This window comes from Gobius niger (genome assembly GCF_951799975.1).
Source record: "Gobius niger genome assembly, chromosome: 16".
NCBI classification, from domain to species: domain Eukaryota; kingdom Metazoa; phylum Chordata; class Actinopteri; order Gobiiformes; family Gobiidae; genus Gobius; species Gobius niger.
Genome location: NC_136867.1, coordinates 195,139 through 220,785, shown reverse-complemented (window position 1 = coordinate 220,785; position 25,647 = coordinate 195,139). Strand labels below are relative to the sequence as shown.

The 25,647-nt window shown below is 43.8% G+C and overlaps 1 protein-coding gene across 2 annotated transcripts in view; it reads left to right on the top strand.

The window, feature by feature from the left end:
* kcnk10b (potassium channel, subfamily K, member 10b) overlaps positions 1-16,320 on the top strand; it is a 43,590-nt gene extending 27,270 nt beyond the window's left edge. For both annotated transcript variants that reach the window (XM_079573207.1, XM_079573206.1), the window contains exons 3-7: positions 6,360-6,477; positions 9,517-9,677; positions 12,192-12,384; positions 13,052-13,194; positions 15,570-16,320. In XM_079573207.1, coding sequence (XP_079429333.1) covers positions 6,360-6,477; positions 9,517-9,677; positions 12,192-12,384; positions 13,052-13,194; positions 15,570-16,178 — 1,224 coding nt within the window. In that variant the 3' untranslated portion in view covers positions 16,179-16,320. The remainder of the gene's footprint in view (positions 1-6,359; positions 6,478-9,516; positions 9,678-12,191; positions 12,385-13,051; positions 13,195-15,569) is intronic.
* Positions 16,321-25,647: the final 9,327 nt, after the last annotated feature.

Below are 25,647 nucleotides of genomic sequence, written 5' to 3'. Positions count from 1 at the left end.
CTCTGGAAGTTCCTGGGAGGTTTTTCCATTTTCCATCACGTTTTCGCTCCAAACCGCCTGTAGCAAACTTCCCCGTTTCTCAGCTCCAACGTGCCAAACGTGCTGCCAAAAATAACTCCTCGGGCGCATCAAATATTCACAAAGACCGTGGCGCTATTTTTAGATCCCCTTGACTCCCGAATTAGGTTATTTACGGGCTGCTCTCCTGCATTGGGATTCCGCACACGCGTCGCTGACTGCGCCGAAAGCTGTGAAACGGCATTACTGTAAGAGAGGGCACGGGAGAGCGCTGTTTATGGTTTGTCAAGTCATTTTGGAGTGATGAAAGTAACGGAAGAGGACAGGAACTAGGACTTAGACATTTCCACATGTTTTTGTGGACTAATTAAAGCCAAAGGAAATGACAAGAAGTTGCACAAAAAATCAGGTTTTCAAAGCAGGAATTGGACCACCACTTTATCATAGTGGAGCGGTTTGAGCACCCGAATGATCCTGGGGCTCTGTTGTCGGAGGCTTCGTGCCCCTGTAGGGTCTCCCATGGCAAACAGGTCCTAGTTGACGGGTCAGACAAAGAGCGGTTCAGAAGCCCCTTCTGAGAGACCAACAGGGCCGGTTAATCATGAGGCCGTCCTTCTGTAGGCCCACCACCTGTAGGAGGAGCCGTAAGTGCAATGTGATTTGAGCAGCTCCAACAACTGCCCCCATGACCCGGCAACGGACAAGTGGGAGAAAATGGATGGATGGATAGATGGATGGATGGATGGATGGATGGATGGGAATTGGAGATTCTTTGGGTGTGTCAGAACAGGTGCCTGCTTTTGGAAGTTGCACAGTAGACTCCTTTGTACACAAAACTTGACTCAAATGAACACACTTTTTTGGGGGTATAAAGCGCTGCGTAGGTTTCCTCCGGGTATTCCGGTTTCCCCTACCACAAAAAACATGTGCAATAGGCCAGGATGAATGATGTGTGTGTGAATGAAGGATAGTGGTCAGAGGGACCGTTGACGTGTGCAGCTGCTACAGCGCTTCTGTCAGTCTCCCCCAGGGGAAACTGAAGCTACAAACGTAGTTTCCACCACCGAGTGTGGAGTGAATGTAAAACTGTCTCATATAAATATATAATAATCAATATAAATAAAGATCTTCTTCTTCTTCTTCTTCTTCTTCTTCTTCTTCTTCTTCTTCTTCTTCTTCTTCTTCTTCTTCTTCTTCTTCTTCTTTTTCTTTTTCTTTTTCTTCTTTCTTCGTAACATTAACACTAACTTGTTAAAGGAGAAAATGAGTTAAAAATCTCAACAGTGACCACAGGTGACGTCTTCACCTGCAGCGTCACCTGGAAACTAATAAATGATCTCAAATTCACTCTAATGTCTTCAGTGTTGGGCAAGTTACTTCAAAATTGTGATCGTTCTATATTAGTGGTTACAGCTTTGAGAAGAACTTTTTACTCTCATTTTACAGCTGTAGATCAGATCAGATGTTGGGCTAGTCCTGAGCCGCTGTGACGGTCAGCATGTTTTTGTGGTAGAGGAAACAGGAAACCTACGCAGACACAGGAGAACATGCAAACTCCACACAGGACGCCCCGTCCGAGGATCAAACCTGGGACCTTCTCGCTGTAAGGCCAGAGCACATTGTGTCGGCGACAAAAATAGGTCCAACAGAGTCCAAATATTCCAGTCTTGTATTTTACAATCATTTGAAGGTCATGTCAGAGGGATTTGTCAATATCTTTATATCTAGGCTGAGGGGGGCAGCAGTCCCAGCAGAGATGCCCAAACTTCCTAATCCACGCACCTCCTCCAGCTGTTCTGACCCCGAGGCGACACCAGGCCAGCTCGGAAACATAGTCCCACCAGCGTGTCCTGGGTCTTCCTTCCCTGGCTCCTTTCGATGTGAAGGAGCAGCGACTCTACTCCGAGCTCCTCCCGGGTAACTGAGCTCCTCATCCGATCTCGGAGGGTGCGCCCAGCCACCCTGCGAAGGAAACTCATTCCGGCCGCTTGTATCTGCGATCTTGTCCTTTCGGTTTGTCCTACCCAGATCTCATGACCATTTTTACATGCAGTATAAAAAGAAAAGCTCATACTAAACATATTCATAGTGTGCTGCTATTTTTAGCCTCCCCTTGACTCCAGAACGGGGTTATCACGGCTTCGCTCCTACGTTGGGACTCCACACACACACACGTGCACACGCACACACACTTACACACACACACACACACACACACACACACACACACGCACACACGCACACACACACACACACACACACACCCAGAGCTAACTGCGGCGAAAGCTGTGAAATAACATTACTGTAATGGGGGGTTGTGTGGGGGGAGCGCACGTGAGCGTATGCAGACGGGTCTCACTCGGATGTGTGTCACGACAGTCGGCGATGCATTATTGATCAGTGGAGGTGCACTTTGAGGCTGAGGCGGGTTTGAGGAGGCTGAGGTTCGACCTGACAGGTTTGGATGGAGGCAGGGGAATGTCAGAGTCCACCGCCAGGTTAGAAAAGTGTGGGAGCCGACACTATGTTTTACAATCTAGATCTTGAAGAAAAAGCACATAACATTCGTTGGTTAACTATGTTTACCATCTCAGTTAGTCTGTTGTGTTTTCTAGGGCTGCAACTAACAATTATTTTGGTGATCTATTAATCTGCAGATGACAGTCAGCATGGCCCAATTGTGAAGGACTGTCAAATGGTGTGACATGGTGACTTCGCTACCATATGGGTATCTTTTAACCCATATGGTAGTGTCCGTCCGTCCGTCCGTCCGAACTTGGTTTGCTCATTCGTTGGTTAACTATGTTTTATCATCTCAGTAAGTCTGTTGTGTCCTTTTTTCATCTTTTAACTGTACCCAGTCAGTCAGTCAGTCAGTCAGTCAGTCAGTCAGTCAGTCAGTCAGTCAGTCAGTCAGTCAGTCAGTCAGTCAGTCAGTCAGTCAGTCACTACAGCTGAACTTGGCTTGCTCAAAGCTGCACTTGAACAAGCGCAGGTTTGTGTTGCCGGAAACAAGAGAACAACAACACTAGTTTCAATGTTACAGTGAGAATCGTACTTTTTCAAACACCGCAGAATCTGTCCTAAACTCTTCCCCACCTGGTCTTTTCACTCACGTGTTCTTATGTGGAGAGCTCTATTGGAGCCCAATGCTTTCTCCCTGTTGCAGATCTTTGTGATCAGTCACCATAGATTTACATGAAAAAACTTCTGTTCAGCTAGGCCTGTCAAGAAAATCTTCGGTGTGATATATTGAGGTAGGAAACTATCATGATAAACGATACAGTATTATAAATGCTCACTGGCTGCTCTGCTTTATGGCCATGCCACTAGAGGCCGCCATTGCTCCACCATTGCTGTACTACCTCCATATCACCGCTAGTCTCCCATTGAAAAGCACTGGACTTTAAACACAGTTTAAACACATTAGTTTCTAATTTTTAAACACTTTCTACGGCTAGATATTCCTCCTGAGATAACGCTGGGTTAGTCACAATTAAAGAAACCAGGCTGGTTTTCGTAAGAAAAGACTGTTAGCATTGGCGCTGCGCGAACTACACGATAGTGCAGATAAATGCACTGACAATAAATATTGAGCCCAAAAATGTTCTGTTTGTTTGTTTATTTTATTGAACGATAAGTCCAAGTGGTATTTCAGGGTACAGCACCTACGCCCTCAACAAACGAAGCTCCAAAATCCATTTTTGGGTAAAGCTGATGAGACTTAACTCTGACTCTAAAGAGGGCTGTGCTTTCTGCTGACTAAATCTAAAAACAATAACGGGACGAAATGTTGATTAAAGCTATAATACGTTTTCATCACAAGACTAGTCATTTATGCTGCATGTTCCATTCACATTTTGATTCAGCCTGCTGTAAATAGGAGAATGACTCATAAATGATTCCTCATACCACGCCCGTATGGTCATGTATTCATTTTTAATATCCGTATGCATTATGGATATGTACACAGTTCCAACAGGCGGCTGACAGAAGGTTCCAGACTGGTTTGAATCCTTCTGTCCTGGGTTGGCACATGGTTTTAAAAGAGTCTGATCAAATCTAACTACAAACGGGAAAGAGGACGCCAACGTCATCCAGATGTTCAAAATAAATACCTCCACACTAACAAAATGTGCATTATTTTACACACTCTAACTTTGATGTTTCATTCAGTCATTTCATTTTCGTTTATTTCAAGCAAATAGTGCGACAAGAACAAAACAAACAGAAAGTCATCTTCACATATTTCCGCTCTGTTCGTGTTTGTTATCACCTGAGGACCAAAACAATCGCACCACACGATTGGCCTAACTGGTCCCTGCCCAGTTTCCCTTGTCCGTGTGCTCCGTCAGGCACTTTGTTTATCCAGAGCAGTACATGAGCTAACCACTGGGGGGCGCTACTGCACACTTGAACCAATTACAAACAAAACCATCACTGCTTTACCTCGTTTTCTCTTCTTCAGTTAATGTGGTGTAAAACAATCGTGGGTGTTGCCATACTGTTTACCTTTTCTTCTCCTGTTTTGTATTTTCTGACGCACTCCCAGCGCCCTCTGCTGGTAACTTTTGTTAACACATGCTGGGCATTAGGAATGTGTTGAAGCACAAATGCAGCGGCAGTAACTACGCTTGGAAGACACGAGTTTATACAGAGTTTATAAATATTAAAATGAAGTATTTTCCTCCTCCCACATGTTCCTCCATGTCCTAATGTGTAGAATGAGCTCAGACCTGTTCACCACAACTGCCTCTAAAATCCTGCGCTGTCACTCACAAAGGAGTTACTTTAGGTCTGAAGTGCCGTCATGCACGAGCTTAACATAGACGCTGCAGTTACACATACGACCTGAGGTGGCAGTAGTGAGTATAAAATGACCAACTTGCATCTAGTCTCTGCTGTGACGTCCATGACGAATCGGCTCTTTTATGCGTACTGTTAGAACCAGAACTCTTTTGCTATAGAAGGTCCTGGGTTCCATCCCTGGACAGGTCCTCCGGTTTCCCCAACCACTGAAAACATGTACAACAGGCCAGAATGAGAGTGTGAGTGATGGTCGGTGGTTGAAGGGGGCGATGGCGCAGATTTGCAGCCTCGCTTCAGTGGAGGCGACACAAGAGGCGTATCAAAAAAAGGGACAAACGAGGAGGTGTCCAGGCAAGACTCACAGCTAAGCCACACTATCACTACGATTGTTCTGACTAATGTTCGTTCACTGGAGACTAAGAGAAGAATAGACAGATTATATTTGTCTGCTATGCTCTTCAAAAGATGGTGAAAGACTGTTGTGGAGAGGAGGAAGAGGGGGGAGGAGGCAGGCTGACCAGTGCAGGACACCACGCTCTGAAACAGGGACAAATCCAGGAGGCGGTGCAGCGCTTCAGAGGGGACTTAGGGCAGTACTCCGGTTTCCCTGACCTCCAGAAACAGGACTAACCCAAAACCTGAACGAATCATACATTTACCAGTGGAAGTAGTTCTACAGTGAACCCTTTTTTTAACCAAAATGAACCAATAAAAATCAAGCTTAGGGCCTTCACACTACATTTAAAGTCTAGAAAACACGAAATAAAAGAAGCTACGTTCCTGCTCTGGGGTTGTATTTGCACCTACTCTTACACTTTACATCATCTGATCCAAAAGCCCCCCCCTCCCCACCCCCGAGGAGTAGTGTCTTTCCTTTGCCCTCTCTTCTCTGTCTGTGATCCAGCTGTAATCGCACCCGTCTGTCAGGGTGTGCTATCAGGACATCTCCCCAAGCATGTTCCCCTCTGTCTGTCTGCCTGTGCCCCCTCCATCTCCACCCCTGACCCTGGAGGCGCCGGCCGATCGATCCCCCTCACTTACCTCATCGTCCCGGTGCTTACATAAGACCAGGCACCTGCAGAGACGGAAACGAGACAAGTAATCCACCGCGAAATCGTAAACCGAAAAGGACGGGGGTTTATGAGAAGCACGTGCGAGGAGGCCAAGGTGTTTGGATGGATCTGTCTTTCTTTAATTAATGGAAAATACAGCAAATGTAACGAATATTAATGACCGTTTGGTTTGAGACATTCTGTACATGCCGTTCAGTCGCGTGTTGTTATGGCCCCTGGCTGTAATTTCACTCATTTCTCCAAAATGAATGGCTCCACTTTAACAGCTCCTGTAGACTCCAAACCTTCGAGTCTTGGACTTACCAAGATTTTGAAGTTTCTTCCGAGGAACTTGTCACCTGCCATTTCTCATGACCTTCACTCATCCTTTACTTGTCAATTCTAATAAAGACAAAAGGGAAATCCACAAATGTTTAATGTCTGAAAGTCATAGCAACGTTTCTCTTTCTCCTCCCACAGCACGCCATAGAGGCCATGAACGCCGGAGTCAGCCCCATTGGAAACGCCTCCCACTCCTCCAGCTACTGGGACCTGGACGGGGGCTTCTTCTTCGCCGGGACCATCATCACGACCATAGGTGACCCTCACGCCATTACGATTGACTCATTACGCACTGGGGTGATTGATTTGGATCTTAGATTGTGAGCTGCTTACAAGTCACTTTCCCCAATACTGTGCGGAGGTCATGCTAAGTGGCTGCACTGTCAGGAAAAACATGTCGCTATGTTTGTGTGGAGAGAATCCAAGACCAAATGCTGACACTGAGTGAAGCTGTTACGAAGAAACATTCATTACATTTAGAAAAAAAAATCACTCCTGACAGTGTCGTCCGGACAATGCAGTCCAAAGTAATGCTGTGCTATGTAATACTGATACGGGTGAAGGTCCGGGCCCACATGGTGAATAGAGCTCACAGAGCGCTGGTGTTTCCACTGGCAGGCCCAGCCCAGTGCCTGGTCTGCCCTGGTAGACGAGCGTCTCTACTGCCCAGAGCCAATCCAGACTGACCAGGCACAGGTCTAGGACCGAGCTCAGCCCAATCAGCCAAATCTGTGGGATTTTGACATAAAACAGCCGTTTCCATTCGCCTTTAATCCGTTTGCTCTGAAACAGCCATGTTGGTCTGTCTAATGTTTACTCTTTACCTGAGGTTCCGAGGTCGTTCTGGGGCGAATAGGGCTAAAGAAGGACTTTCTGGCTAAAGAGAGGAGTTGGATTGTTTACTATCAAATTTCGTTCTCACTCTCTCCTCACTTTGCAAAGTTACAGATTATCACATAATTGAAAATGTCTGAAGTTGGAGTTTCGACATTGGTTTTTGAGAAGAACATGGCTTTTGTTCTCAAACTCATTTGGCCACAAAGATCCATTGCTTTAGACAGTTATCCATGCGACTGTTTTTTCGCATATATATTTCTTAGAGTGTACAAAATTGTATCAAGTCAAAGTGTGGCTGTAATAAGCAGTGAGATAGATAGATATTGTGACCAGTTCAGAGCGACTTTAGTCCTGGTCGTGGTTTGGACCTGGCTTAGCTCTGTTGGACGTATACACGTATATACATAACAGTGTCTGACACATGTGAGTGTTTCTTATTCTGTCGCACTCCCACGGAGGTCTGCGAGTCACTTATTTAACCGTCTGGACTGACAGAGCACACAATGGTCCTGGAGCTCCTGGAAATACTGGCCATTATTCTGAGGAGTGGACCCACAGGTGACGCACATTATGATGTTAATGGTCTCAGTATATAAAGCACTTTCCCGCCCACTCACAGCGGCCTATATACTGTGTAACTCTGTAAACACACTGCAGGGAATGGGGAAAATAATGATAAAGAGATACCAGTGTATTTGACTATATATAGGAAGGCAACACTTTATTTGACACTACCCTTGATAATTGCCAAAATTAGTGCAATGTAATTTGCTCTGTAAGAATGTGTAATAACATATACCTATGGGTTAGGTACACATGTAGTATTTGTAGTATAAAGGGACTTAATGTAATAATACTACATTTTAATTGAGTTAATTATGGCCTTTGTATTTCTTTGTATTTATCTCAGATTGATTTGATTTTGGTGGAGATGTGAGGCCTGTGTGATCATTTCAAACACTTCAGAGACTGACACAGTTTGATTTATTTTGGAGAATGATTGTTTTAAATAAGTTTATGTCGGCGCTTTACTGTGTGAATAAAGGAGTTTGACAGTCACATAGTTATTGTCTTTACACCGTGTTCGTCCCTAAGCAACATCTGCAGGAAAAAGGACAGAAAGACTGAAAAAGTGTCTGAGGGATTTATTTACATTCATGTTTTTAAACCTTATGGAATTAATTCATCAAAAAAAGTTGGCCCTAAAATAAATACTTTGAAAGTACATCATGTAATAAGACAAAAGACCCCCAAGTGGGAAACACTTTATTTGACACTACCCATGATACACCTGCCATATTAAGTACAATGTAATTTGCTCTGCACCAAAGTGTAGTATCTTGTACCTATGCAGTACATACACAATGGAATCATGTGTATTAGTATTTTAGTGGTACATGATGTCATAAGACATCAGACCCAAACTGTAACCCTAACTTTAAAGGGATATTTCAGGATTTAGACATAGGGCCTCACTTCCTAGTCCATGTGTATGTACATAAGTATGTATGTGTATGTACTGCAAAGGTACAAGTTATCACAGACTGTTAAGGAGCACATTATATTGTATTAAATGTGGTTGGGTACACTGTATCAAGGTAATGTTACCCCAACTGGTTAGAGTCTTATGTCTTATTTAGGGTTGGGAACCTCTTCCGATTAATTGAGTTTAATTTATTACAGGCTATAATTAACTTGATTAAAAGTTATAATTGAGTTCCACCCCTTGTTATTACACATTATCCATTGTGTACAATAAGTACAAGTTATTACAGTAACAAAGCACTATATTGTACTAAATTTAGTTAAAATGTATCAAGGGAGTGGAAAATAAAGTGTGACCCAAAGTTTAAGTGAAACGGGGTAAAAAAAAAATCAGGGAGAAAGAAATGATGTCTGATGTCGCCGCAACATCAGATGAAAATTGACTTTAAGAAAATGGCCCATGAAGTTACACATTCCCATATAAATCCAACAGCTTATAGTAAAAATGTTGCCTTTTGCTGCATTTTATTTTAACCTCCTAACCCCCACCTGAACCGAGAGGTCAATCTGCAGTTAAAGTGTTATATGTAAAGAGCAAACCAAATCTAATACTGAAAATGTCAAAGTATAATAGCACAGTGGCCATCCACAGAGCCGTGGTGTAACCAAAGTGCTTACACAACTGTATTACTCAACACCGCACACGCCCACTGCCCTGTGGCCCCTGGTTGTCACTTCTGCTCTATAATTATGGCTATTTTCTCTAAATGCCCGTTAATTATTCCATCCCAGGAGCCTCTCTCACACAGAGCGCTTTTACGTAAGCCTTTGATTGATTACATTGCATAAGAAAATAATTACGCCTTGGTGTGGGGAATTAGCAGTGGTGATGCTTTGAAGCTGTTGTGGAGGATTCGAGCGAATGTCAAGCTCATTTGTCGGCTTCATTTGTGCGTGTGTGATGTGTTGACAGGCTTCGGGAACATCGCTCCCAGCACAGAGTGGGGGAAGATCTTCTGCATCCTCTACGCCATATTTGGAATCCCCCTGTTCGGCTGTCTGTTGGCCGGGATAGGAGACCAGCTGGGCACCATCTTTGTCAAAAGTATCCTAAGAGTGGAGAAGATTTTCAAGGTAAATGTACAGGCCTGGCACCATCATTTTACATTCACTTTATTAGCCACTGACAGTACGAAACCACATCGGAACAAAATGTGCAAGGAGCTCAGAATGCGCTGTCGACATTACATGACATCGAAACAAACATATGCCATATAAAAAAAGCTTAAGGACGAAATAGTGTACAATAAAAAGTGCATTTTTTAAAGGCACTCTGCGTAACATTTTGGACTATACTGTTGACATCATTACAAAACATGCTCCTAATGACCAGCTCAACACAGAGCATGCTATTTCTGTTGTGACTAATCACAGAATGGATTTGGATGAGGAGCTAACCTGTTTAAAACTCTACTGACTTTAGTCACGTCTCCATGGAGACGAGCTGGAGACATGCTCACTCCCAGTAAAGCTACAGTCATGTCTTATATTAGGAGAGGTGAGCCGCTCACAGCAAAGGCTCATGTTTGTTTGTTATGATGAAAGTATCTGTCATAAAATAAATGCGTGTATTTCAATTGTATTTATTGGGTAATATTGTACGCAGTGTTCCTTTAAAGTCATCACAGCTTGTGGTAAGAAACGGTTAAAATGACGATCAGTAGAACATTTGACAGAGCGATACCTTTTTCCTGTAGGAAGCATTTCAAAAATGGCCCCTGCAACTTGGCCTGAGGCGTCATGAACCATTTGTAAAGCTCACTTTAAAGGGACTATACGGAGTTTAAAAATGTCAAAATGATGTATTTTCCTCCCCCTACATGTTCCAGTCATGTCCTAATGTGTAGAATGAGCTCAGACCTGTTCACCACAACTGCCTCTAAAATCCTGCACTGTCACTAAAAAAGGTGTTACTTCGGGTCTTAATATAGAATCTGCAGTTACACGTATGACCTGAGGTGGCAGTAGTGAGTATAAAATGGCTAACTTGCATCTAGCCCCTTTAAGAGTGGAGCTTCCTATGTGGCTCCAGGAGCAGCAGAGAGACCAATGGTCCTGCTGATGAGGACCACTTTGTTCAAAACCTTCCTCTCTTTCAGAGTGAGATGACCAGAACCATACAGTAGTACAACTGGTTAGGACACTCTCAATTACGCAATAGCAGAAGTGTAGAAACATCATCGTCTCATGATCTGAAGGTCGGGGGTTTGAATCCCTTGGGCAAGACACTTCACTCACCTTGCCTCCAGTGTCTGTGTACACTGGTGTATGAATGTGAGTGAATGGGTGACTGGGTCCTTCCTGTAAAGCGCTTTGGGCCTGATGAAGGTAGAAAAACGCTGTATAAGCTGAGACCATTTACTTCCTCATGATATTGAGATTCATTAAAGTTTAAAGTTTTGGACAAAGTTTTTCCACGCGAACAGAAACAATATCTAACTGTATATTCAAGAAGCAAAAGAGTGAACTTGAAATCAGTGTGGTCTGTGGCCAACTGTAGGAAGGAGAGTAGTTTAAAGTTTCATAGATTTCAATCACATTAAACACCAGGAAAGCAATAGCTAACAGTGATCAGGATGAAACCGTCCCAGGAGTGAATTTACTCACTTCACATTATTGGAGGTAAGAAAATGAATGTCTGCTCCACATGCACAGATAAATCGTGTCTGTCTGCTGTGTAAAGCCTCCTTAGGAATCAAGTAGCAGTACAAGAACAAGTGGACCATACTGAGAACAGCCACATGTATCAGGTTTTTGAAACAGTCTCTTTCTCAAAGAACATCGGGACATTTGGTCCAAATGATGGGGATGGTTTATCAACAGGAGGTTCTTTGGTAGCATGTCCAGCCAGAATACAGCCTTTTCCTATTCTTTATAAAGACATGTAGTCTAGGATCAGGGGCGATTTCTACAAACTCCTGATGGCCGTGATTGACAGGAATATTATCCAATCAGAAAAGCCAGATATGTAGAGTATTTTGTGCACAAAGAAGTGAATGGCTCCAGAAAAAGAGCGGAGACTAATGAAACTGAAGGGTACAAGGAGTCTTTAGCAGACGTTGGAGAAGTACATTTAAGAAAATGTTTTACTTGTGTTAATTTGGTTCCTGTCGTAACGAAGTGCTCTGTGATTGGATCAATATAAAACTTTTGGAGAATAAGTTTAGTTTGATGTTATTTAGGGCCTGTTAGCTGTCAGCTTAGCACGGTACCATGTGCTCCTTGGCACAAAGGTGATCTATATCAGTCAGCTTCAGATTAAGTATGTTAGGTGTTCTGTCAGTGACCGAACTGTCTTAAAATGATGTTAGATACTGATATTGATTGTGGAAGCGAGTCTTTTTGCCCTCCGGCGCACCAACATAAAGACACTGTGCCACTTGAGTTTATGACCAGAGAAGGGTGACCAGAGAAAAGGAAGTCTTACAAGTGGGCCGACCAATGCCGCCGCTTACTGACCCACTTTGAAAATCCACCACTGTGAGCAATGTCTGCGCAGTGACTCACCCGACACATGCTCCGTATGCACTTGTTTTTTTATGTTCTGGGTCATGGTTCTGATCACTTTGTCCTGATTTCTGTGGTCAGCAAAAGCACCGGCAGATCAGTCAGACCAAGATCCGCGTCACCTCCACCATCCTGTTCATCCTGGCGGGCTGCCTGGTGTTCGTGACCGTCCCCGCGGTCATCTTCAAGCACATCGAGGGCTGGAGCGCGCTGGAGAGCATCTACTTCGTGGTCATCACCCTCACCACCGTGGGCATCGGAGACTACGTGGCAGGTGAGGCTGCATAGAGGTTTAGCGACGTCACAGCGGGGAAATTCAGAGGATTTTAGATATCTGAGCTGTTTATTAGTGGAATCTGTGAAATTCAAAACTCAATCAATTAGATATTACAAGATTTTAGTATTGTTGCACCATTGTGAAGAAGCCAAAAAATCTTTTGTTCTCAACAACCTAGTCAAAATGTCAGCCCAAGAACTGCAATCTTGATCGGATCCAGATCAAAGCTATGATCCCTCATGTCAGTAATGACGAATCCCGAACATAAGCACTGTTAGAAACAAAGTGTGGAAGACTGTTGAAAGATGGTTGTAAAAGGTAGCGGTAAAGTGACCATAGTGTCAGTTCTGTCCATCGTCTTCAGTGCTCTTGACCAGGAGCGGCACTGGCGTTATTCCTTTACTTCCTCTTGGACAGCTCACAGCTTTCATCACATCGATCACTTTGTCGCCCCATCCAGAGGGCCAAACATCACACTGGATCATTATTTTAGTTTGGCTGACAGCTAGTGTTAAGAGAGAAGACAGAAATGACTTTGTAAGGAGAGAAACCTCCAGAGGCTTCATAAACAGCACATCCAGCGGTTGTAGACGGTGTATTCCACCATTACTGTACGCCATAATGGTCTTGTGCTGATCATGATGAATTTTCCTTGTATCTCCAGGCGGTAACCAGGGTATCGAGTACCGGGACTGGTACCGGCCCCTGGTGTGGTTCTGGATCATGGTGGGGTTGGCATACTTCGCGGCCGTGCTCAGCATGATCGGAGACTGGCTCAGGGTGCTGTCTAAGAAAACCAAAGAGGAGGTGGGTGTCATTCAATTACATCAGTTAGCATTACACTATTACACGGGATAGGCACTAAAGGAAAGGTCACTTTCCACATTAGCCACTATGGACGGGATCACATGGAAGGTTTGGAACAAATTTAGTATAGTAATACTGTATATGATTATCTTTTTGAACATGGAGGGCTCTCAATCGCCCGGCATTGGCAGTGAGACACACACGTCTATCACGCGCTTGTATTGAAAAGGGGCTCTGAACGTTTGTGCCATAAAACTTTATTTCAAGTAAATTAAGATTTTCACCTAGTTTTGAGTGCAGTGATTTTTTTTACTTTAATTTACTGCTATTGTAAATATCTTGCCCCAAAAAACAGATTTCTCAAATTAGACTCTGAAATGAAGGACAAAGAAAAAGTTACTTATTTCAAGATGGCTTTTTGCTCTAATGCGGGTTAAGTTTATTACCATACAGGCCTGGAGACAACTGAGCAGTCAACATATCCAAATCTGATTCCACAACAAAATATTGAAATATGATGAGCTGTGCACACCAAGAATGACCATAAGACTCCTGTCTAAGCCAATGTTTTGTGGCATTAGGCCATGAGAAATCAGGATATAAGTTGAGGGGACAAATTCTCTCAGTTCCGTAAAACAACTACTCAGTTTGGCTCCAGTGAGACAGTATTATGCCAAAAGGAGACTGATGAAATCTCCATATATTTGCTTGCTGTAAGTGAAGTGGAGGGCGGTCTTTTCAGCCCTTGGCCTTTGTTTTAAGGGGTAGGGAAAAGGCGAGGGCTGGGCTGAGGGTCCACTGAGAAAAGTACTAGTTGTGCTTCCTTGAATGTAGTCAGTGTTGTTTATTTGTTTCTCTTCAATCAGCTGCCTTCACTAGTGCAAAGTTAGTATTGAAATGGTCTTTAATTGACAAAATCCAGGAAAACAATTGCCTTGAAAAACTGAAGTTAATGTGGCTAATTATTTTCAATCATTGGTAAATTTCCAGTAGTGTTTACTTCCATTCCAATGGTGTTCAATTGAACATTTGTATTGCTGAATACTTTTATAATTCAATTATATTGCTCTTACTTTGTTTACAACTTAAAATGAGTCCACAACCCTCTTCAGAGCTGACTTTAGGTCAGACACCCTGAGTGACACGAAATACACTGTGTTCTTTATTTTCAGTAAAAAGACTGAGACTGAGACTTCAGTCACAGACCGACAGGTGAAGAAGGAAGTCATGGAGATTCTGCTTTAGACAGAACTTCAGACTTCTGCTGGACGGAAGAATACAATTCTGAAAGTCTGAAGTCTGCAGTAAATATTGGAAATTAAAATTACAAATCAAAAAGAAAGCAACATGATTGGTGCATATAAAGACAAAGTTGACAAAAAGTGCATAACTTTTATCTGATGTAGGTCATGTTTGTCCCAGTGCCTCTGATTCGTGGTGGGTCATGGTGGACCATGACAGATATGGGCAGGACTGTGATAGATCTACTTTTGCTTTGGAGAAAACAGTTACTAAAGTAACCGTGTTGAAGAAATGAACCTCATGAGCAAGGCCCCCAGGGTGCTGAGGGCGCTGCAGCACCCCCTCGTGGATAGTTTGCGAACTGCAGGCAATATCATTACATAGGAAATATGCACAGAAAAAGTGGTTATGGGGTAAACTTTATCCCTCAGCACCCCCTAACTAAAATGTCTTCCCACGGCTCTGCTCATGAGCTTCTTTTGTAACATCTGTCCACATCAGTCAAATCGGGAGAAACATGAAACCTACATTGAGGAACAAAATTGTGTTTATATAAGTAAGTTTTAATTTGATGCTTATTCCCTGAATCATGGTCAGGACACTCTTGAAAAAGAGATTTACAATGTCAATGAGTTTTATCCTAGATATATAAAGGACAAATAAAATAATAAAACAATTACTTTTTTGATTTTACTTACTTACTGATTTTGTAATATTGAATTCATCCATCCAGCACTACATGCACAATCTCCATGACTTTAATGAAAACTTGAACAGAGAAACTGAAATACCCAAATGTTCATCAATACGAATGTTTCATTGAACACTACTGGTATGGAAGTTCAATTTACTGGAAATTAGTGAGTTGCCAACACTTGAAAATAATTAGCCACATTAACTTGACTTTTTCAAGGCAATCGGTTTCCTGGATTTTTTCAAGTAAAGACCTCTATTATTTGTTTCAGTGTAAGGTAAAGTGTAAACAGTAAACATGAAACTGCCAGGAACTGTTGGAGAGAGTAGGTTGTTTACTTGTAGCTGGAGGAGACTTTGTGGACTCTCAGGACAGAAGAAACATTATAACTGTATATGTGACAAATTGAGAATAATGATCACTTGTACCTCTCCTGCAGGTGGGCGAGTTCAAGGCCCACGCCGCCGAGTGGAAGGCCAACGTGCGCGCCGAGTTCCGCGAGACTCGCCGGCGCCTCAGTGTGGAGATCCACGACAAACTGCAGCGCGCCGCCACCATCCGCAGCATGGAGCGGAGGCAGCTGGGCCTGGAGCAGCGGGCGCACTCCCTGGACGTGCTCTCCCCGGAGAAGAGGGCCATGTTCGCCAGCCTGGACGCCGGGCGCTTCAAGACCTCCTCCCAGGAGAGCATCGACACCAAACTCAACAACCTGCGGCTGAAGGGAGCGTACGAGAACCGGGGCCACGGGCAGCCGGAGCAGGAGGCCTCCGCGTCCGAGGAGAACCTGTTCAACCTGAAGTTCGGCTCCCTCGGCAAGCTTGGCCGGCGCAGCAAAACCCGGGAGCTGCGGCAGAACATAACCGACAGCACGCGGCGGGCGAGCGAGTGCATCAACAACTCCAGCGCCGCCGGGGGAGGAGAGGAGGACGAAGAGGCTCTGAAAGAGAACGGCGAGAAGAAGCAGGGCAACACGAGCCTGACGAACATTTACGTGGCGGAGCGGAGCAAGCTCAACGGATTCTTACCCAAAGATCGCGCCAATGACTAGCGCGTGGACAGCTGATAAACTTTGCGGACTGAAGACAGAAAGACTTGGGAAAGGCTTTGTGGAAGTTCAGACATTGTGCCATAGAGCTGAGAGGAAAGGTATTGCCAAATAATGAGAAGAGTCCTGGCTCCATGGACAAGACATGGGCACTGTTTTGAATGAAATATTGTCAAGTAGTCAAGTAACACGATCAAAAATAAGAAAATAAAAGTAAGTAAAACTGAATTTGTTGGCTAAAAAACAACTTCACAAAATGAGGTAAATAATAGCTCATAATACAATCTCTGTACAGAAGGTTTTGGACAGAAAAGTCATAATTCTGAGTTTATAGTTATAGTTTCAAACTAATTGCTCAAAGATTTTGAATTTGTTTTCTCCCTTAACATCTCAGTTTCAGTGTGTAAAAGGCTTATGCAGTCTGATGCTTATTTTATGATTTCCTTTCTGGGAGACAGCTGCTGGTAAAGACAGGAGAAATAGACACGTGCACGTCCAGATGTTTCAAAACCTGAAGCCTGTTTTCACCAAACAAAACCCTCAACAACATGTCTTCTTCAGTCGCTCCTACTGATTCCCTACAACAATGTTTTTCCGAGGGATTTTTTTTACATCATTTTATATCATTCCTTAGCTTGATTTATTGGGCTTTGAACCCAAAAACACCATGACGGAAAGAAAACTAAACAAAATCCTAAATACTCTCTGGATAAATCATTTGAACTAATCCATTATCAAATGAAAACCATACATTTAAACCATCCATGATTGAGATTTTGTCACTTTTTTTTGTATAATATGCCTTATTTTTTTTAATCTATTTTATCTCTTACTATTCTCTACTATTATCTGCTATGTTATCTTTGGAAACTATTAGTATTTTCTCCCTATTCACCTGCAGCGTCTCGCCTTACAACTTAAAATTATGACTTAAAAACTCATGACTGTGAGTTTCTGTCGGCTTTTTGTTTTTAAGAGAATAAACTGCAAAGAGGAAGAAACTAGTCGCGGTGCAGCCTCTTTAAACCATCAAAAGAAAGAAATCTGAAGAACTGTGAACATGTAGCCAGGACGAGTGACCGAAGGCCCAAAGCTGGAATACCTCATTGCTGGTCCAGGGCAGGCTGCTTCCGATGGTGCCACCGGTGTCCTCTCCTGTCCCTCTCCTGTCCCTCTCCTGTCCCTCTCCTGTCCCTCCCCTGTCTTCTCCCGTCCCTCTCCTGTCCCTCTCCTGTCCCTCTCCCGTCCCCTCCCGTCCTCTCCCGTCCTCTCCTGTCCCTCTCCTGTCCCTCTCCCGTCCCCTCCCGTCCTCTCCCGTCCTCTCCTGTCCCTCTCCTGTCCCTCTCCTGTCCCTCTCCCGTCCCCTCCCGTCCTCTCCTGTCCCTCTCCTGTCCCTCTCCCATCCCCTCCCGTCCTCTCCCGTCCTCTCCCGTCCTCTCCCATCCCCTCCCATCCTCTCCTGTCCTCTCCCGTCCTCTCTTGTCCTCCCCTGTCTTCTCCCGTCCCTCTCCCGTCCCCTGCCGTCCCCTCCCGTCCTCTCTTGTCCTCTCCCATCCTCTCCTGTCCCTCTCCCATCCTCTCCTGTCCCTCCCCTGTCCCCTCCCGCCCTCTCCCGTCCCCTCCCGTCCCTGCAGTCTCACACGGCGGCACGTCTCGTTACTCAGACTGTTGAATCCTATTTTTCCCATTAGCGTAGGTTATCAGGAGGGCTCCATCCAGAGAGAGACGTTATCGATCTCCTCTGCCATCTGACCCTGGCTATTCTGAACCCCTGGCGGAGGACTCTTAATGGACGGAGGGAGTGGAGGTTTTGTTTCTGTCCGATCGATATTTAAATATGAGCGCTTACCCAGAAGACTCCTACATGCCTGTAAACAGAGCCTGAGGAAGGATTGGATACAAACGAGTTGGCACTGTGGACCTGTTGCAGGGCTGTGAAAACTCCAGTCCAAGGGGAAAGAATCGTGAAGGACAACAAAAGGATCTTCCAAATATTGTATCTAGGCCATAAGATTGTGACGATAATGTTGAGCATTTTCAAAACGTCTGTCGATGAATGTCACGCGTCTGTGTAACTGTTAAGCATGTTTTGCTTTTTATTTGATAGCACTTCTGAACTTCTGTGTACGCAAAGGTTTAAGGACACAATGTGTAGGATGTTGTCGATGTTTAATCTCCTGGATTTTGTTGCTTCTTCCGCGTTCTTCGAGCCCATAATTCATCAGTTCCTCGCCCAAAGTGGGTTCATCATGGCGGCGTTGATTTGCTAGCTGAAAAAAAATGTTTTTAAAGGCTGCGCCACTAGGGAGAGGGCGACTCTATCACATTATGTTCCTCTTGACATCGTGCTGCCTTGTCTTCTTCCTTAGAATCAATGTCAAATTGAAAACAAAAGCAAAATTGCCTTGAAAAGTCTGTTTGAGCGTCGGTCAACACCAAAACAACAACAGTTTTCCATAAATAAACCACACATGCCTTCAAGGGCCACAACGCCACAGACGGGCACATCGTGGGTCAGCGTTTACCTCCTGATGAATGAAGAGCATCATAAGCCTCATGTTTCCTTTGTACATTGTTGCTCCTCCAAAAGAAAGAAGCGCACTTTACAAACAGGGCACATAGCAAACCTTTTTTTTTTTTTTTTTTCAATTCAGCCGCTCCAAGAATCCTGTAACTGTAGCTCAAATGTTCCAATACGCTACAGTTTTCTTGCAACTACTGCATTACTCTGCAACTCCTCCGCAGCCGATATGACAGTTTCTGATCAATTAAATCGTTTACATTATTGGTAACTTTGCGCACTCGAACGGTGTCCAGCGCCGAGGCTGCTGCCGTAAAGGAACAGGCCACGTTTTTCCAGACTGTGATATGTTTTTACCTGAGCTTAGACGAGTCGATACTGGTCTTTGCGCCCGTGGAAGAGCTTGGTCGCTTCTAACCTCACTCCGTTTGGAGCCATTGGAATATGCTGGGAGAGGCCAAATGCTAACAACATCTTTGGCCTTTTTTCGTGACTGAGCACACGCACAATGACCAGACAGGTACGTATCAACTTGTCTAAGCTCAGGTAAGAACATATCTCAGTATGGAAAAACGGTGAACTATTCCTTTAACTTGAACTCATCTTGGATCTGCGAGTGTTTGCACCCAGCGGCGGGAAAGTTTTATTTCTTTCATCTTTATTAAACTTTGTTATTAAGTAATTACAGGACAATCCACCTTCTTCCACAGTAGCGGTCTAGGGAAAGTATGGGGAAGGGGCGGCATCAAACCAACGCAATGCGAGTCTGCCCACCCCCTGTCCTGCCCACGTTTTGCAGCAGGTATAACACCAGCAGGTATCTGGCCCCAAATGTCTTCATTCAGTTAAAAAAGAAGAAGGAAACAAATTTATCACAAAATTTTTGAGTAAAAAGATCACATGACTGTTGGTGGAGCCTATACCATCTAGGTATGGGATAAACTACTGTACTACAGATGTTTAACCTCTTAACCACCACCTGAACCGAGCACATTATCTCCAGTCTGGCTTTACCCCAATCAATTTAGGTCAGGTTTGTAGATCTTAGCTTTCAAATGAGGCGTTACACTGGTTTACAGGCTGTAAGATCCCCAATCAAGAAGCATTTGAATTTGGGTAATTTTGGAGAAAATCTCAGTATTAAAGTGCCCTAAAGAACGTTTTTAGGCCTCAGTTGGTGCATTTCCACTCACCTAAAGTTTGATGTTTGCTGTGACGGATCTTCAATATGCATGTGTGAACCTATGATCTCTAGTCTCATGCGACTGTAATGTCAAGGAACTTCATGAGCTGGTCTTGAAACTTAGAAGAACAAAACTGTAGCACGGGAGGCCAATGTGCTAAGTAATCCGTCCTGACAGATGCCTCCAAGCTGTGGCTGCGCTGATAAAATTAATCAGAGGACACGCACAAAGGTCTCCAACTGTGCAGTGGAGTAGTCAGGGGGGCGTGTCCTAGTCAGGGGGGCGTGTCCTAATGAGGGGAAGGCAGTACGTTATAGAAATCATACAAATGAAAAGAAGCGGATCTTAATGTATGCGGACAGTTAGCAAGTCGGCTAATAGTCCTGGAGACTTTTCAGAGTCCGTTAACACTGCTCAATGTATTTTATTTTCCAAGGAAAATTATGAACGATCCAGATGCTTCCAGCTGTTGTCAACCCATCGACCATATAGCCTACAGTGTAGGTGAAGTCAAAGCCTTATCATAAGTCATCCATGAGTGTGCAGACCTTTGGAGATTTGACTTATAGGAACAGGCCACCGTTTCTCCAGACTGAGATGTTCTTACCTGAGCTTAGACGAGTTGATGTGTACCTGTCTGGTCTTTGTGTGTGCCCTCAGTCACACAAAACGACCAAAGATGTTGTTAGCATTTAGCCTCTCCCAGCATATTCCTATGGACCCAAACGGAGGTGAAGTTAGAAGCGACCAAGCTCTTCCATGTTTACTACTATTTTAATACAGTTCCCTGAGTAGTTATATGACCCAAGTGTAGTTACCCAAAATTAAACATGTGGATTTTCTAAGTGGATGAAAAGGGGTACTATATTGTCAGGCGTAGTAACACCTTAGGAGCACTTCGACGTCCGCTCAGTAATAACTTCACTCCAAAAGAATTCTGAAGATATTACTGCGCGGACGTCGGAAGTGCTTTTATGAAGCGTTAGAGCAAAATGCTAACAACATCTTTGGTCTTTTTGCGTGACTGAGCGCACGCGTACAGATCAGACAGGTACGCATCAACTTGTCTAAGCTCAGGTAAGAACATATCTCAGTGTGTAAAAACTGTGGCCTGTTCCTTTAAAGGCCTCCCAGTTCTTCACAGGGACGTGTTTAAAGGCACGTTTTACAACTTGCAGGGTGACTTTTCAGGGTCGCTTTCAAAAAAATGCTAGAAAACTAGTCTGCAAGTTCATCAAATTGACGCTTTATAATAAGATCTACAGTGTTTTCCTCACAAATGTCTGACTTTACAATATACCAAAGGAGGACAACGCAAATTTCATTCCATAACCAGACACAAAATCAGGTTAACCTCCTTTAAGGGGAGGCTCCAAGAAAAACATTTTTTATTTTTTATTTTGGGCCAATTTGTTCTCTTAACATATAAATTTAAGGCCATTTTCAAAAACAAAACAAAACAAAAACACAGCAAAACAGGCAACAAAAAGGGATGGAAAAAGCAATAAAAACACATAAAAATTTTACAAAATATGACGAAAAAGTGATGACAATGCTCTGACGATGCAAGGAAAAATCTTAGATGAGTTTTGTAGGTCTTAGCTTTCAAATGAGGTGTTACTCTGGCCTATAAACTGTAAATCCAGTCAAGATTGGGTAAAGCCGAAGTGGGGAAAATATGCTCGGTTAGGGCGGGGCTTAAGAGGTAAATGAGAATGATTGCCCTTAAATCTTTATAAACCGAGAAGTATTTGATATTGAATCGGAATTTTTCAGTTTTACTATGCTCGGAAAACTAACTAGCTACAAACTAAGTAGGACACTTTTTTTTAATATAACCAAATCCTTCCATAAAATCTGACATATTGTGTCCTTAATCCTCCATATCATTTGTATTGTTGTAGATTTCCAGTTCATCCGCACATTGAAGCACTTGTTCTCCTGCACAGCCTTTCTGGACTCATGTCTCTGTGTGTGACACTAACAAACTTCCTCTCCTGGGACCTCGGTCAATGGCAGGAACACAGACTAACACACTCTGCTCATGTGTTCATCATGTCAAAGCAATCACCTTAATGTAGTGAGTGCCTTTTTTCACTTAATAAAAATCATCGAAGAACTGTTGGTGTCTGCTCGTGATTTAGAAAAAAACACACAAGCAAAGGTGCGAGGTCAGCTTTGTTGTCGATAATACATACAAGGTGACGGCTAAACCTCAACTCATATTCCCTCTGAGAATGTGAGTTGTGCGCAATTTAGGCAGATTTTCAGATGATACAAACAACGGACAGCTTTCTAGCAAAAAAGAAAAGGCTATCACTCAGATTACAGCAGCAAGTTCAACGTGAAGGTACAGGTAACAAGAAATTGATTACACATGTAAGAACAGGTCATTTACACATTAATGTGCAAGGTTTAAGAATGTGTAAGAGTCCCCCAGGGCTCCGTACTCAGTCCAACCCTCTTCACCATTTACGTGCTTCCCCTGGGTCAAGTGTGGAATTAATTTCCACTGCTATGCTGACGACCCACAACTCTACCTCCGAGTCCCTCCCTCCAGCTCTCCCCCCCTGCCGCGGCTGCCCGCCTCAGCTCCTGCCTGGAGGAGATAAAGGCGTGGATTCCTGCAGTTAAATGGCTCTAAAACAAAAGCCATTCAAACTGGAACCTCTCATCACCTCTGCTCCTCCCCAATCACCTCTGTTTCATTCTTTGGACACACCCTCTCTCCCTCTGTCACTAACCTATAGGGGCTAAATTTGACCCCCACCTTTCCTTCAACAATCATGTCACCTCCATCTGCAAAACTGCATCCTTTCACCTCTGTAGTATTTCCAAACTGCGCCCCTCCCTCTCCCTTCCTGCTGCTGAGAAGCTTGTCCACGCTTTTGTCTCCTCCAGGCTGGACTACTGTAACGCACTCCTCATCGGGATCTCCAAAAGCTCCAGTATGTTCAGAACAGCGCTGCCCAGGTCCAGATGAGGGTGTGAAAACAGGAGCACATCACCCCCATCCTCCGTACAGTGTGCAGGGTTAGGGCCCCCACTGACCTCACCGACCTGCTCACACCACACCCCTCATCCAGGACCCGGTCACTGACCTCACCGACCTGCTCACACCACACCCCTCATCCAGGACCCGGTCACTGACCTCACCGACCTGCTCACACCACACCCCTCATCCAGGACCCGGTCACTGACCTCACCGACCTACTCACACCACACCCCTCATCCAGGACCCGGTCAGGCCAACAGCACCGTCTGGTCATGCCCAGGACACGGCTCAGAACAATGGGCGACAGGACTTTTGAAGCCGCTGCTCCAGTGGACGCTTTTGAAAAGGACCTGAGATCATGGACACATTATCTACGGTGTATTTGCACATTATACAGTCATTTTCCCCAATTATGAAACTCTGCTCTTTATAAAACTGGCATATCTACATGAAGGCCTTTGCTTTAATGTTTTTTCCCAGTGGGTTCCCAAACGGGCCGGTTTGTCTGACTTCTTTTGCTACTGCAGGTACGAAAATGTACTTTTCGGCGAAGCTTGTGTTTCCATCAATTTTGTGCGTGAAACAGTGATTATGCTGTACGAATGCTGTACGAACGCTGTACGAATGCTGTACGAATGCTGTACGAACGCTGTACGAATGCTGTACGAATGCTGTACGAATGCTGTACGAATGTTGTACGAATGCTGTACGAATGTTGTACGAATGCAGTACGAATGTTGTACGAATGTTGTACGAATGCCGTACGAACGCTGAATTACGAAGCGCCACTACCCATCACGAAAGGACATGCTCCGATGCAAACGATTTTTTGACAAATAAAGACTTTCTCCACGAACATCACGAATGTGACGAACTGATGCGCTCTGTTAAGAATCCCATTAAGACGTGTTAAGTCATGTTAGGAACGTCACGAACGACGATGCCGTTCGTAAAGCATCGTGCCTGTGTGTAAACCCAGCATTATAGTGCTACTCTGGTTTGGGAACACATTTGGCCCTGTCGGTTGAAAATGCCAGCCTGTGCCTGGTGTGTGGTCACAGAAGGCCGTAGGCTTTAAGCCGCCATGTGCTGTATGTAGGATTTCACACGTGTGACAGTATATCATTAGGATCGCTGCAATGAATAATTCTATCTTTTAAATGGTTGTGTTATTGAAAGACATGAATGGTGCATACAGTATGGATGCACTGAGATATACCACATGCTTGTTCTCATACTCAGCGCTCCTCTCAGCCACTTAGAGCTGACTTTATTACAGACTGCACTTCCTAAATCCGAGTCTGTGCTGGATTTAGCCAGAGCTTAATGTTGTCTTCATTGTTCATTTACAAAACGACAGACTAATGTTGCTAAGCAGCTTTTATGGGGCTTAATGCATCTGTTAAACAAATCCAGACAGTAAAACATACGTAGAAAATACTAAATAGAGAGATGCCACATGTCCATATTGAGTGAAATTTAGCTGAAGCAAAAATAATCAAAATGTGGCTGCAAAGTGCTAAACACAAACACATGAGAAAATCCACACAAAGGCTAAAAGAGGCCAGTTAGTATTAGTAAATAAATGAATACAGCACAGTGAGTCACTGTTGGACACGGGCTGTTCTGTCTCTGATGTAACTGTGAGCCCTCTCCAGTTAACATCTTTATAAATCAACAAAGTGAGACCCAAGAATCAAATCACAAGCCTCGGAAACAATGACAAAACTATTAATAATAAAAGAGCAGCAAACTTCTAATATAACTTCTCTTAAAAGTGTAACTTTACTCAAGGAAATGTGCTGAGTAAAGTAATGAGTAAAATGAGTAAAGTAACTAATTAACCAATAATCAATCTGCTGTGAAAAAGTCAGTCTACATATACTTCTATATATAGAAGTATGTTGAAGAAAATGCCTTGTACTTGTATCAGTATTCAGTATCAGTAAGTACTCACATCAAAGTGCTCGTACTCATATCGGTGTTAGGGAAAGTGGTATCGGTGCAGCGGATCATGCTGTTATTCCCGGTTACTGCTGGAGAATTACACACGGAAAAAACAGGTTTCTCATTACGGGAAACTGCGTGTATATGATCAAAGTATGAATATTAGTGTGTATATTCTAAATATTAAAATCTCCTGAGTTTAACCGTAGACTCGCGTGTATGTAAACACACTCACTGCTGTTCTGTCCTGCTGTGAGGGGGATATAAAAGCACAGGTGATCCACCTCTCTTATTGAAGAGGAAGAAGTGATCAAATACTTTAATGAACAAAGACACTCTCTCTGGTGAAATGTTGGACCATACTCTTCCATTATGCTAAATCCTTGTTTGGTAAAATAACACATTTCATTTGTTGTGAACTTTGGGTTCGTTCCACCACAAGTCCATATCTGATGAGCACATTGCACATCACTGTTACACAGTCCAAGTCTGAGTGGGAGTGTTGAACTGTCACAGAATAATACATGAATCCATCTCTTGCCTTTTCCCAAACTTTAATGTCTGGGTTCGTTTTGTAGTGAAAGTTTTCTTTTGTTAGTGCCATAAACTAAAAGCAGCAGTTGAAGGAATGACCAGTGTGAACAGGATTACAAAAGATACAAGTCGACCACTGTTTTTATCAGAGAACAAGCTGATGAAGACGAGGTGATAGCATTAAGAAGAAGAAGGTGAATTGTGGAGGGACATGTTTCGACCACAAGCATGGTCTTTGTCACGGCACAGAATCAAATTCAAAAGTCCAACACAGACCCATGTCACGTGTGT